Source organism: Saccopteryx leptura, chromosome 2, assembly GCF_036850995.1.
Source record: "Saccopteryx leptura isolate mSacLep1 chromosome 2, mSacLep1_pri_phased_curated, whole genome shotgun sequence".
Taxonomy (NCBI): Eukaryota; Metazoa; Chordata; class Mammalia; order Chiroptera; family Emballonuridae; genus Saccopteryx; species Saccopteryx leptura.
Genome location: NC_089504.1, coordinates 254212685 through 254224690, shown reverse-complemented (window position 1 = coordinate 254224690; position 12006 = coordinate 254212685). Strand labels below are relative to the sequence as shown.

Sequence of the window (12006 nt, the reverse complement as noted above, 5' to 3'; positions counted from 1 at the left end):
CATCACCCGCCTGAAGGTGACAGGCGGACTGGAACCAGCTCGGCAGTGGCCTCTCAGCAGCCCAGGGGGCCCTCTCCTAGCTGGGTCCGCAGGTCAGGCACACATGGTGTGAAGAACTGCATCCCTGCAGTGAGGGTCACCAGGTGCCTGAGAGGCAGGGCAGAGTGGGTGGTGACTCACACAGGGACATGGGGATGTCGTGGGACTGCTCCACGGGCAGCAGTGACACAGATGCACCCCCCTTTGGATAAGGACACGTGCATGCCTTCACCTGGAGTGGCTCACAGGTACAATAAAGGTCAACTGTAATTGAGGTTCCACTTTGGTGTTAGCTGTGGACACTGAGGAAGGGGTAATGACAGGCCCAGGGAAGGTGGTGACGCTTGAGGATACGGCCTCAACGGAGTGACCTCCGGGGGAGGTCAGGGCCAGATGTCCAGGGAACAGGAACCCCCAGAGACCTCAGCCCAGCTTTCAGGGGCAAAGGAGAAACGCCCGTGTGCCCTCACCCCACAGGGTCCAGGCGGGGACTGCAAGGTCGAGCCAGGGTGTGTGGAGCCGCATCCACCTGGCCTCAACCAGGCACTGCCCTGCCCCGGTCCCTGCCACCCGCACCCTCCCGTCACCCCGGCCCCCACACATGCCCAAGCACCACAGGAAGGCAGGGGTGGCTTTGTTTGCTCTTTATTTACAGTGAAGTACAGAGCACGTGGTCATTTCTGTAACTGTGGACAATCAAGACCAGGCAGGTGGTAGAAGGCAGGGGGGAGGGGCAAGCGACTCCAAATAAAAGAAAAAGAAAAAAAGGCCCAGAGTCCTGATCCAGCAGCCCAACCCCGCCCCCCAGGCTGGACGGGCTATGCTCCCGCCACCTCTAAAAGCAGCAAGGAGGTGGAGACCCCCAGACAAGAGATCAGAGGGGCTCCGAACTCCCAACCCCCTCCTGCCTATTCTCTCCCTGGCTCTATCCCCACTCCGCCCAGAGTACAAGGACGAGGGGAAGGATACAGCCTGCCCTTGCTGCCCAGCCCGCACGCAGGTGACAGCCCCCACCCGCTGACCCAGTGGCCTAGCGAGACCCGGGACCCAGCCTGGCCCCCAGACGAGAGCCCAGAAGAGGCGGGAAGCCAGGGTGCCCGGACCGCTGCCGAACAGCGAGGACCAGAGCAGAGCGATAGGGGGACGATTGTTTCTGAAGGGTGCACGGCAGTCCCTGCCCTGTCACCCCTCCCTTAGCCTGCCCCTCAGAGATCCTGCTGTCCAACCACCACCTGAGGGCCCACCCCATCCGCTCCAAATCTAAGGATGTCCAAGGTCACACCACTTGCGTCGTCCCTGTACTCACGACTCTCATCTCGCTCCTACTGGTCTCAGGCAGCCCCAGAATGAGACGCCCCGTTAGCCTGGTGGGGTGCAGGGCCTGGCCTTCCCACGACACAAAGCGTCCGTGCCTGTGGCCTGCACAGCTGACCTGTGACCTGCACACCCGGGAGGGGAGGCAGGGAGGGAGAAGCCAGCCCCGTGGGCAGCTCTGCAGGAGACCCTGTGAGCATGACCACTGCAGGCTCAGCTCTGGCCGCTGGCCCCCGATGGCACGACACCCAGGTGACTCGGGTCGTGGTTTACGGCCTGATGACTCTCCAGGGGAACCAGAGATCCTGGTGGCTCTTAAATACCAAGCCCAGGGCTTGTTATACAGAAAGCTCCAGCTTGGCCCCTTGGTTAGCTAAACGCTGGGCTCGCCAACGAGGGTCAGAGTTTCCCCACCCCTTCCTGGCCCCGGACACGGGGTGTCCCATGACCAGGGGCATCATCGTCAGCACTGCCCAGGAAAGGCGGACCCAGACAAGCCGCCAACAGTCGGTGATGGTTTTACCAGGAGGCAAGGCAACCTGAGCGCCGCTTCCCAGCTGGACCAGGCCGCTGGGAGACGCTGCGGCTTGGTCCCAACACCACAGGTGGATGAGGCGGGGCCGGGTTAAGTCAAGGCTCAGAGATGAAAAGAACGCACCTTCCAAGGCAGTGGGGCGGACAGCCAAGGCACTAAATGGTTTGGCACCTGGGAGCTTCAAGTAAAGTGGTGTGCTGTCCACTGACAGACAGGGACGGGCTGCCCCTGAGCACACGGGCCCACCAGAGCGTGAGGACCCTGCCTCAGGCCTGCCGTCCACCCTCCGTCTCAGAGCCACCCGTGGAGGATGGGAAAACCAGTGACTATGGATTCTGAAACACACACTCAGAGCCTCCGTCCAGAGAGCACCGGCTTTCAGAGCAGGCCCCGCCGAGCCCCCTGTGCTCCAACCAGGCGGCCGCGGCCATCGGGAGCTCCCTCCGGGGCCTGTGGCCTGGTCTCCCTGATGTCTCAGGGGTGGCAAAGCTCTGTCGGGAATTAGGTTTGACTTTCTGAAAGAGCTAAACAGCGTTACAAGTCAAATCGAGTCCAGAAACAGGGTGGTGCTGAGTCACAGGGGACGGAGGGGGGCTGGACAGCCGACAGGGACAGATGGCCCGAACGGCCCGAGCGGGCAGGGACAGCATCAGCAGGGGAAGGGCCCCACCACCCTCTGAAAGGCATCAGGCGGGCAGCTGCAGCGGACATGCTGAGGGCGAGCCACTGGCCATCGGGCAGTTAGTTACAAGCTGGGGCGTGGGACTCCGTCATCAGACCACAGCTTTGCCTCGCCCCCCACCCCGAAGTCCTGCACCCACCCCTCCTCCAGCAAGACTCTTCAGGAGTCTGTGCTTCTTCCAAAGAAGCAAGCTTTTGCCAACAGGGAGACCCCCTGGGAAAGCTGAAATTCTCCACCCCAAGTGTTTTCAACCCAAGACTCCAGTTTATGATCTAAATTCTCCTATTTCCTGGTCTCCCCTCCACGCAAAGTGTTGCCACACCCGGAAGACAGCCTTCCCATGACCTTGCTGCCGAAGGGGCTTGCCACCCCCTCCCTCATCTAACAGCACATCCCCCATGTCTTAGAAACCAGAGCTGTCGCTCCCTGCGCGGGCAGAGCTCCGCCGTCACCCCGTGAGGGGCTGCCAGCTGTCCTGCCAGCGGAAGTCCTCCCCCAACACCGGACTGCAAGGGACCACTGTGCACTCCTCGGGGAGCCCGGTCCACCACTTCCCAGGAGTCACACGTCCCGGCCAGGGACCAGGGACAGGCAGCTCTGGCTTTGGAGAGAACGAGACCAGGTGAGTAAGGAAGGAGTGGTCAAGTGCCCACCCGGAACACAGCCGGGGGGGGGGGGCGGGCGTAGGGGGGCCACCATGGCGAGAACGCTGAAGATGCGCTCTCCTGAGGGCGGCAGGAGAGGGTGGCCCTTCCCTGAGTTTGGTTTTTCAGTTGAGGTCTTGCCTAATTTCAACTTAATAAAAAATTAAACATAAAAAGGTCAAGGAGAAAAAAAGAGAGTCTTCTCATCGACATATCATGAAGCTCCATCTTCAAAGGCCCATCCCGCAGGCACTCAGAGCGTGAGACGGGAGCACCCTGCGCTCCGGCCTCCCAGGAGGTGCCAGCCGCCCCCCCACCCCCGAACGCGGAGGGCCACTCCCCCCCCCCGGGAAAAACTCCAGCTCCAGCCCTCAAACATCAACGGCAGGCCTTCCTGCACAATGCTAACAGCTTTACAGTATTTGTACATTTACACAAAAATAGATCCTTTTATATATATATAATATATATATATATGCATGTATTTATAACTGGTTACACGTTGGCTTCATAATTAGGCATCACCAGTAGTAGGTAATAGAAGTAGTAGTTGGCACAGTTCGTCACGTAAGCTCGGGTCTCAAGGTCAAAGGCATCTCATCATCTCCGTTGCTGTGTTCTTAAATAAGCAGAGTGTCACGGGAAACCGTATGTACAGACGGCCAGAGTCCCCTGCCGCCGCCGCCTCCCGTCCCCTGGAACGGGGCCCGGGGTCCGAGGGAGACGCGGGGTCAATGCGGCCGGCTGCTGGACTCCGAGGCCTGCCTCTTGCGCGCAGGGGTGTAGCCGTTGAGATAGCCGTTGGTCTGCCGCTTGGACGGCCCCCCGTTCAGGATGTCCTGGATGTGCTGAACGATGAGGTTGATGGCCACTGCGGGGCAGAGACGGGCAGGGTGTCAGGGGGGCGGCCATGGGGCAGGCTCGCTGCGCGTCTGCACGAGTCGGGGCTAACTCCACCTCCCCTGAGGGGGCGCTCACGTGGCCTCCCTCACTGCAACGCTCCCAGAGTAACCAACGACAGGCAAATGCCTGGGACACACAAAGCCCTCCATAGACGGGCTTCTTACCAGGCAACCCCAATCACAGAGGTGTGAAAGCAACCAGCTGAAACCCTGCAGGCGTGAGCGCTGGCCCCGTCAGTGAGCTGTGACCCATACAACTGGGAAACCTCCCAGCTCCCCAACCCAACCGGAGCCACCTCATGGAAGGCGCTTTCCTCCAAAGATAATCTTAACACGGGACTCTCCTTCCTTACCATCAGCAACAAATTATGCAAATGATTAATTAACATCACCCAGAATGGACAGAGACATCCACTGCTTTCTGGGGCAATGCACCAAAATAAACAACAACAACAAAACATGTCTTCTGGGTGTTGTTCAAATTGTACAAACTCAACCCAATTGCGGGGACACAAAGAGAAACCCAACCGGAGGGCCATTGTACAAAACACCCACCATCATGAAAAAGGAGATCGTATTGATACTGTTTCTAGAAGGTGATGCTGACATTGGGCTGTGAATAAAAATGTCCTTGTCTTTATGAAATAAGACAATAAAGTAGTCACCGTGGTGACTAACTCCCAAACGGTTCGGCAGAAATAGAAATGTTTTAAAAAGGGAGAAAGGTTAAAAGAAATTACAGTATAATTATAAAAAAGAATGAGAGAGTCTTTCCAACACCTCTGATTTCAGGCAGAGAGGAACAGCCCACGTGTGTGCCCAGTACACACACACATACATACGCACAGGGGCCCGTGCCCAAGGCCGCCAGGCAGGTTGGAAATTCCCATCTGTCACGACAGCAGCCTACTGGGGGGGGTCAGCCACCGTATGGAGCCATGTTTGGTCACCACCACAACCTGTCCCCAAGTAGAACGCCCATGGGGACTCACCCAGATTGTCTACACCTCTAGGAATGATCACGTCCGCGTATTTCTTTGTCTGCAGAGAAAAGATATTTACAACGTGTTAAAGAGGAGGTAGAGAGAGAAAGAGAGAGAGAGAGAGAGAGAGAGACCAGCCTGAACCCCTCTCCCAGAACAGGGGAAGGGCCAGCAGCTTTGGACTTCAAACATAGTATTTTTTTTGCCCCCTTTATCTAAAATATTATAAATCAGCTTTTCCTTGAGTTCTTGTTATTACCGCTCAGTTCAGAGCCTGCCCAGAGAACATGGTCTTCGAGACCAGATCAGTTTCTCCACCATAAGGAAAAGTATGAGTTAGTAAAACCCACACTGAATGGGGGACGTGGTCCACCTTGGGGTCCTCCCCAAAGGTCTGGCCAGCACAAGGGTTAACCCAGAAGAGGTCATCCCCATGAGAGACCACAGCCCTGGCTCTGTGATGACACTATTTTTCTTAAAGGGTATACAGCTAACACAATCCTTTTTTTTTTTTTTTAATTTACTGAGATGTTGTGGACCCTTTTCCAAAGGACTTGTGTCCAGGTAGGTGTATAGCCTAGGTTTAGGGTAAGATCACATAAGCAATGTGCTGAAAAAAGCACACCTTTAACTCTGCGCAGTGTCCCGACTAGAACGGCTGAAATACAACTGTGTCAGGGTCCCCATCGCAACCCGACCTGGGCAGACAATAGACAATGAGGTCCGAGCTCCTGGCTTACACGGGAGGAACCCGATCTTCCCCGAGGACACTTGTGGGAACAAGCTGATAACACCCCTAGAAAATGTGCAGAACCCTGAGCTCCATCACAACCAAGGGAAACGGCGGAAAACGGGCAGTTCACTCTAACTGACGTCCGAGAACAAATCTACTTTGTGTTTTGATGGTGACGTCGGCGAGCGCAGGAGCGTTCCTCGGGTCGGCGGACGGACGGACGGATAGAATTTCATGGCCCCGCACGGCTGCACTGCCCTCTTCCCAGAAACCTAAGCCTGTAACCCAATCCCGAAGGTTACTTACTCATGCTGACTCAGAGGCCGCCTAACCCTGATCGGAAACAAAAGTCAAGTCTGTTCTGACGCAAGACCTGCTCACAGGCTTCAAGAAACAAAGACAGTTTGGGAGCGTGTTTTTCCAGGAAAGGAGACAGGAAGAAGCAGAGAAATAAACGCTGACCTTGGCCCCACTCTACACCTACATCACGTTCTCAGGGACCCCAGCCCCCCGACGAACATCACCCCGAGCGGGCAGAGTCCTGCACTCTCTCCTTCTCGAAGCTCAATGATAAACCTTTAGGGAGTCAGACCAGGGTTTGGTCAACCTGGGAAAGACACAAAAGATGTGTGTGGGAGCCCCGTCCCTCCACTGCAGGCTGACCCCGACACCTCGTCCCTGGTGGTCTCCCCTCAATATTCACTGCCTTTCCCCGGGAAGCTGAGGGTGCTTCCTGGGCTCGGAGCTGTTCTGAAGAAGCTGAGAACTGCCCCCATCCCCCAACCTCCCTTCTCTGAAAGCCCCATCACTCGCGTCTCAGCTGCCAGATCGGAGAGGTCCGTGCCAGGGCGGAAGCACAGAAGCTTATCCCGGGCATGGCTCCCTTCCCGATGGGCATGCGTCCAGGCCAACACAAGCTCCTGGTGAGCAGGGCCTGGCCACAGTGACAGGGGAGGGTCAGAGGGAAGACCCCAGCAGCTGAGGCCCGGGGACCCACCTGTCCACCCAACCACAGGCCTTTCCCAGATCCAAACGGCCAAGTCTGTCCTAAGACGAGATGAGATACCCCTTCAATAAAGGGCTCACCCCCGGGAGACCAGCAACGAGAAGCAGAGCTTGCTGGGACTGATTAGAACAAACCCAAGTCCCCTCTCCCCCCGAAATAAGAGGCAGGACAGAGCTGGAAGACACCAGGGGAGGAGGGACAGCAACAGAGCCCCCTGCGCCCCCCCCCCCCCCCGTCCTCGGGACCTCAGGACGGAGGGTTGACACTTAAGAGACCGTGAACAGCCCTGGCCGGTTGGCTCAGTGGTAGAGCGTCGGCCTGGCGTGCAGGAGTCCTGGGTTCGATTCCCGGCCAGGGCACACAGGAGAAGCGCCCATCTGCTTCTCCACCCCTCCTCCTCTCCTTCCTCTCTGTCTCTCTCTTCCCCTCCCACAGCCGAGGCTCCACTGGAGCAAAAGTTGGCCCGGGCGCTGAGGATGACTCTGTGGCCTCTGCCTCAGGCGCTAGAATGGCTCTGGATGCAACAGAGCGACACCCCAGATGGGCAGAGCATCGCCCCTTGGTGGGCGTGCCGGGTGGATCCCGGTCGGGTGCATGCGGGAGTCTGTCTGACTGTCTCTCCGTTTCCAGCTTCAGAAAAATACAAAAAAGAAAAAAAAAGAGAGAAACCTGTGAGCTTTGAACCACATACAGATCTTTGTGTGTGTGTGATGAAATTTTAAATTCCACGTTCAACAACAACAAACCAAGAATGCAGCTCACCGGCAAGCAGAACTCCTCAAAGGCGGGCTTGACAAAAGTGATGTACTGAGAAAGGATCTGCTCCAGGTCCCTGCCTCTCTCGCTGATGTCCCTTAGCACTGGAAGAGAAGGAAAAACCGGAGTCAGAGATCATGCCGGAGCCAACATGTGTTCGCCTTCGCACGAGGCCAGAGGGGCCCCACGCTGGGTCCCAAGACGTGACCAAGAGCAGCTCCCGGTAGCAGCTTTTAGGGAAAAGTCAGTCCCATTTCTATGACGTGCAGCAGTACAGTCTGGCCACGACACGATGCTCTCTGAGGCAGAGATTGTCCATTGGGCTTCCTGGGTCAAGCAGCGTTTGACCTCACCCAGTAAGCTGCAGTGTGAACCATTATGGGGCCAGCTAGTGCGAGAGAGCTCACAGCAGTCGGCGGACCGGCCCATAAGGTGGCGGGGCTTCCTGGAGAAGCAGGCATGTTGCCAGGACTGTCCCCTGTACCTGTGCACAGTCCCAGGACCCTCTGCTGAAGTGTCTGCCCACCTTTTCTCACCCTGCTCCACCCCCTACTCCAGGCCCTGCAGAGGAGAAGCAGGTGGGCCATGCCCGCTTGGCTCCTATGCGGAGGAGGTTTGCAAACAGAAAGCCATGGTGTCGGGAATGACGGCTGGCCCCGGGGAGCAGCCCAGATGGAGCCAGAGTCCCCGCGTTGCACTTCCTCCTGGGCCGTGTTATTCAGAAACGTTCCAACACCTTTTTAAACAGCGTCTTTTATCCAAAATGGAAAAGGGTCTGGCCACCTAAGGGACCAGAATCCTGGGTCCGCCGTGGTTCCCTGGTCTCCCCAAGCCACTGCATCCCCAAACTCAGCAGTGGGCATGGAGGGTGAGTCTGTCTATCAAAGCAGCCCCTCCCTGCAGACGTCACTGTAAACCTTAGTAGCACAAGCTGTGAAATCTTTCACCTCATCCCACCCATACCCCAAACTGGCATCCCATCCATCCCCCTTTCGGTGGCCCCTGGCGCCTCCCAACCGTTCTCAGGTTACAGACTCAAGTGTGGGGTGAGACCCACTATCAATAAACACAGGGAATACTTGTGAGTGGATTTCTGGAAAGCCATGACAGGACAATCCTGTTCACGCACGCGCGGGCAGGGGCAGGAGAGCGGGTGTGTATCGTGGCAGTGGCCCAGGCTGGCCAGGGGCCAGTGACACCAGTTGGCTCAAGTGTGGTCAGGACCACAGTCCAGGCAGGAACTGCCACTGCCATCCCCGACTTTCCCCAGCTCCTCAGTTTACCAAGAGCCCTTTCCACATGAGCTCCGCAGATCCACAGTTAGTTGGTCCCTAATGGCCAGGACTTGCCTCACAACCCCTCAGACTGCCCACCCAGCCCAGCACGGGCTGTCTCCAGCCAGGAAATGACCTGTACCTTGAGGCATTATAAAAAAGTTTTTTTAAAAGATTTTATTTATTCATTTTAGAGATAAAAGAGAGAGAGGGAAGGGGGAGAAGCAGGACGCATCAACTCCCATATGTGCCTTGACCAGGCAGGCCCAGGGTTTTGAACCAGTGACCTCCACGTTCCAGGTCGACACTTGATCCACTGCACCACCACAGGTCAGGCATTCTGACCCCGGCTCTGCCCTGGCCACTCCAGCTGTCCCATAGGGCTCCATGCCACCAGTTCCCAGAGCTCTGGCACGAGCGGTCACCAATCTTTCACACGTCTCCAGATAAAGGCCACACAGAAGAGGAAGCCGGAGCAAAAGGCTATCGGAGCAGGGACAAAACAAACACACCTGCTCCGGGCAGCTCCGCTGACAGCCCTGCGGGAGCCGACACCCAGGCGTTTCACAAGACCTGCTCTCACCCACCACGGACTGTGCTGGCCCTCAGGGACCTCGTCCTTGCCCAGCATGCGCTCACACTGCCATCTGCCCACGCCTGCAGCCCCCGGGACTTGCATACTTGACAGCTCTTCCTGTCACACGCTGGAGGGTGGAGCAGGCAGGGACAAGGCAGGGAGGTCACCCTGACTCTGCAGAACCCCAGACGCAGCTTTTCTTGCTCCACCATCCAGAGCAACGGGGGCAAAACCGCTCCGGAGTTGAGTCCTGACCCCCCCACCCCCAACAGTGGGCTCTGCGGCCTCAGATAAGCATACCCCACCTCTGTGACTCTCACATCTCCTCACCGCAGGACAGATGGAGAGTGGTGGCCCCTTCCGCACACAGCTGTTGCTGAGGGATGCAGGGTGATGGGCACAAAGCTCTCTGGCACAGTGGCTGGCACAGAGCTCGTGCACAACAAGCCTGCGCTCCTGTGATGACAATGGCGACAGCAGAGGCGGGGAGCCTCAGGACTGGGGGGCCCAGCTGAGAGCCAGGAGCTGCACAGCAGCTGGAAAGGTGGGGGTCGGGTGCAGTGCAGGAGGGGTCAGCAGAAGACACACACACACACACGGAGGACAGGAAGACTCATCCTACCGTTTCTACCCTGGAACAGGAAACAGGAAAGGGTCAGAATGTCACCCAGACACTGGGAACACAGAACATCTAAAGGCACATCCACCTCCTCTGCCCAGCGTCCTTCCATGGGCTGTCACCATGACCAGGCTGGGAGCCTCCCCCATCCAGGATGGCAGCACAGGCCAGGAGGTCACAGCTTCCTCCTCGGCCGTCGGGACACAGGGCCAAACCAAGGACAGAGTCTGAACAAGCCCTTGGCACGTAGCACAAACTCCAGGGACTCCACGCTGGCAGCTGTCACCATGACCCAGCATGACTGTGCCAGGACAGGCCCAGGCGGAGGCGGGTCAAGGGCAGGACACCGCAAGCCCACCTACCTTTCCAGCGTGGCGTCCACCTCGGCCCTTCCAACGCCACCGCGCTACTTCTGCTCAGCCAAAGCCACGGACACAACGCAAAAGGACCCGGAATAAACACAGAATGTTGAGTCAACTCACTTTAAGACTCAGTGGAGGAAATGGGTCACTCAAGCCAAAGACCAGAGCATCAAGGCCGCTGCGCCCTGACTCTATGGGAACTGGGCACAGAGTAACAGCAGGAGAGACAGCAAGGTGGTGTGAGCTGTCGCAGGTCCCTATCTGGGTTCTTCCCGGTCCTCAGATCCACAGCAGGCGAGACTGAGTAACAGGAGGACCCCATGGGTGGGCAGGAGGCCGCGCGACTCAAAAGCAGACTCCCCTCCCACACGAGACGGTGGCACAAAGACAGATAAAACTAGGGAGCTAAGTCTGCAGGAATGTCCTCGTGCCCAGCAGCTGCTCCTGACTAACCCCCCACCCCCACCTCGTTACCATGCACACTCCCAACCAGAGCACATGCCAGGCATGCCCAGATTCCTACGTGGACAGAGAATGAATGTGCAGAAACAGCGGGTGGAAAAGTCCCGTAAGACCGCCAGGGAAGGGACTTGCCGGTGGGTGACACAAGCCAGCATGGGGAAGGCGGGGCTGGGGAGCCCACGGAACCCCCAGGGGGCCACCATCCCCACCTTTCACCCACTTCACAAAAGGGAGGATTTTGTCTTCATCCTCCACCACAACTATCTGCTCGGATGCAAAGCCGAGATTCACCTGATTCCCAAGGACAAAACCACGACAGCCCTTGTCCCCCTCCTCCGGCACTTCCGTGCCACCTGCGGGACTCACGGTGGCACCAGCCCGGGGCCACCAACCCCGAGAACCCATCCCCACAGAACAACATCTACCACCTCGGGCCAAGTGATTTACAGTCAGCACCACCGACAGTCCTCGACCACCGCCTGCGCCGGGCATTTTACCCGCATTCCGCCTCCCGTGTCACGTCTGTCCCGGGAGGACCAACCACCGCCAGATGACCAACAGGAAAACAAAGTGCAGAGAAGTTAAAGTGGAGTCTGCCCGAGGTCACCCAGCTACTGAACGGTGGAACCAGGACTTGAGTGAGTCCACTCCCCTCGTGCCTCATGCTGCGCTGTGTCCTTAACGTGCACGCTAACACAGACCCGAGACAGAGCCAACACAGGCAGGACCCAGGCTTGGGATCTAAGGTGGTAAGCCGGGCACTAGGGCAGGTGCATGAGGGACTGTCGGGCTGGGCCTCAATCAAAAAAGGCCACCAAACTCCTCCTGGACAGAGTCGCGACCCTAACAACCTGTCTTCTAGCAGCATCCAGAAAGGAACCGCACCTGGGAGGTCACGAGAGCCGCCCATGTCTCAAAACCTGCTGGATGTCTGCAGAGACGGAATGCAGACCCCCAGCCTTCTCCATCAGAGAGCTCTGTCCCCCCAGACCCCTACCTCCCAGTCCCAGCCACACACACCCACCCCCCGCCCACCGGAGCAGAAGTCAAACGCCAACCAACAGCGGGGCTCCCGGGAGTACTTGGGAGGCAAAGCCCAGGGCTCGCTTCTCCCCACT

At 57.8% G+C, this 12006-nt stretch overlaps 1 protein-coding gene across 1 annotated transcript in view; it reads right to left on the bottom strand.

The window, feature by feature from the left end:
• Nucleotides 1-668: 668 nt before the first annotated feature.
• The window catches only part of UCK2 (uridine-cytidine kinase 2), a 58786-nt gene continuing 47448 nt past the window's right edge, over nt 669-12006 (bottom strand). The window contains exons 5-7 of the mRNA XM_066371398.1: nt 7601-7698; nt 5109-5157; nt 669-4085 (exon numbers count right to left, since the gene is read on the bottom strand). Of these exons, the coding sequence (XP_066227495.1) occupies nt 3946-4085; nt 5109-5157; nt 7601-7698 (287 nt within the window). The 3' untranslated portion in view covers nt 669-3945. The remainder of the gene's footprint in view (nt 4086-5108; nt 5158-7600; nt 7699-12006) is intronic.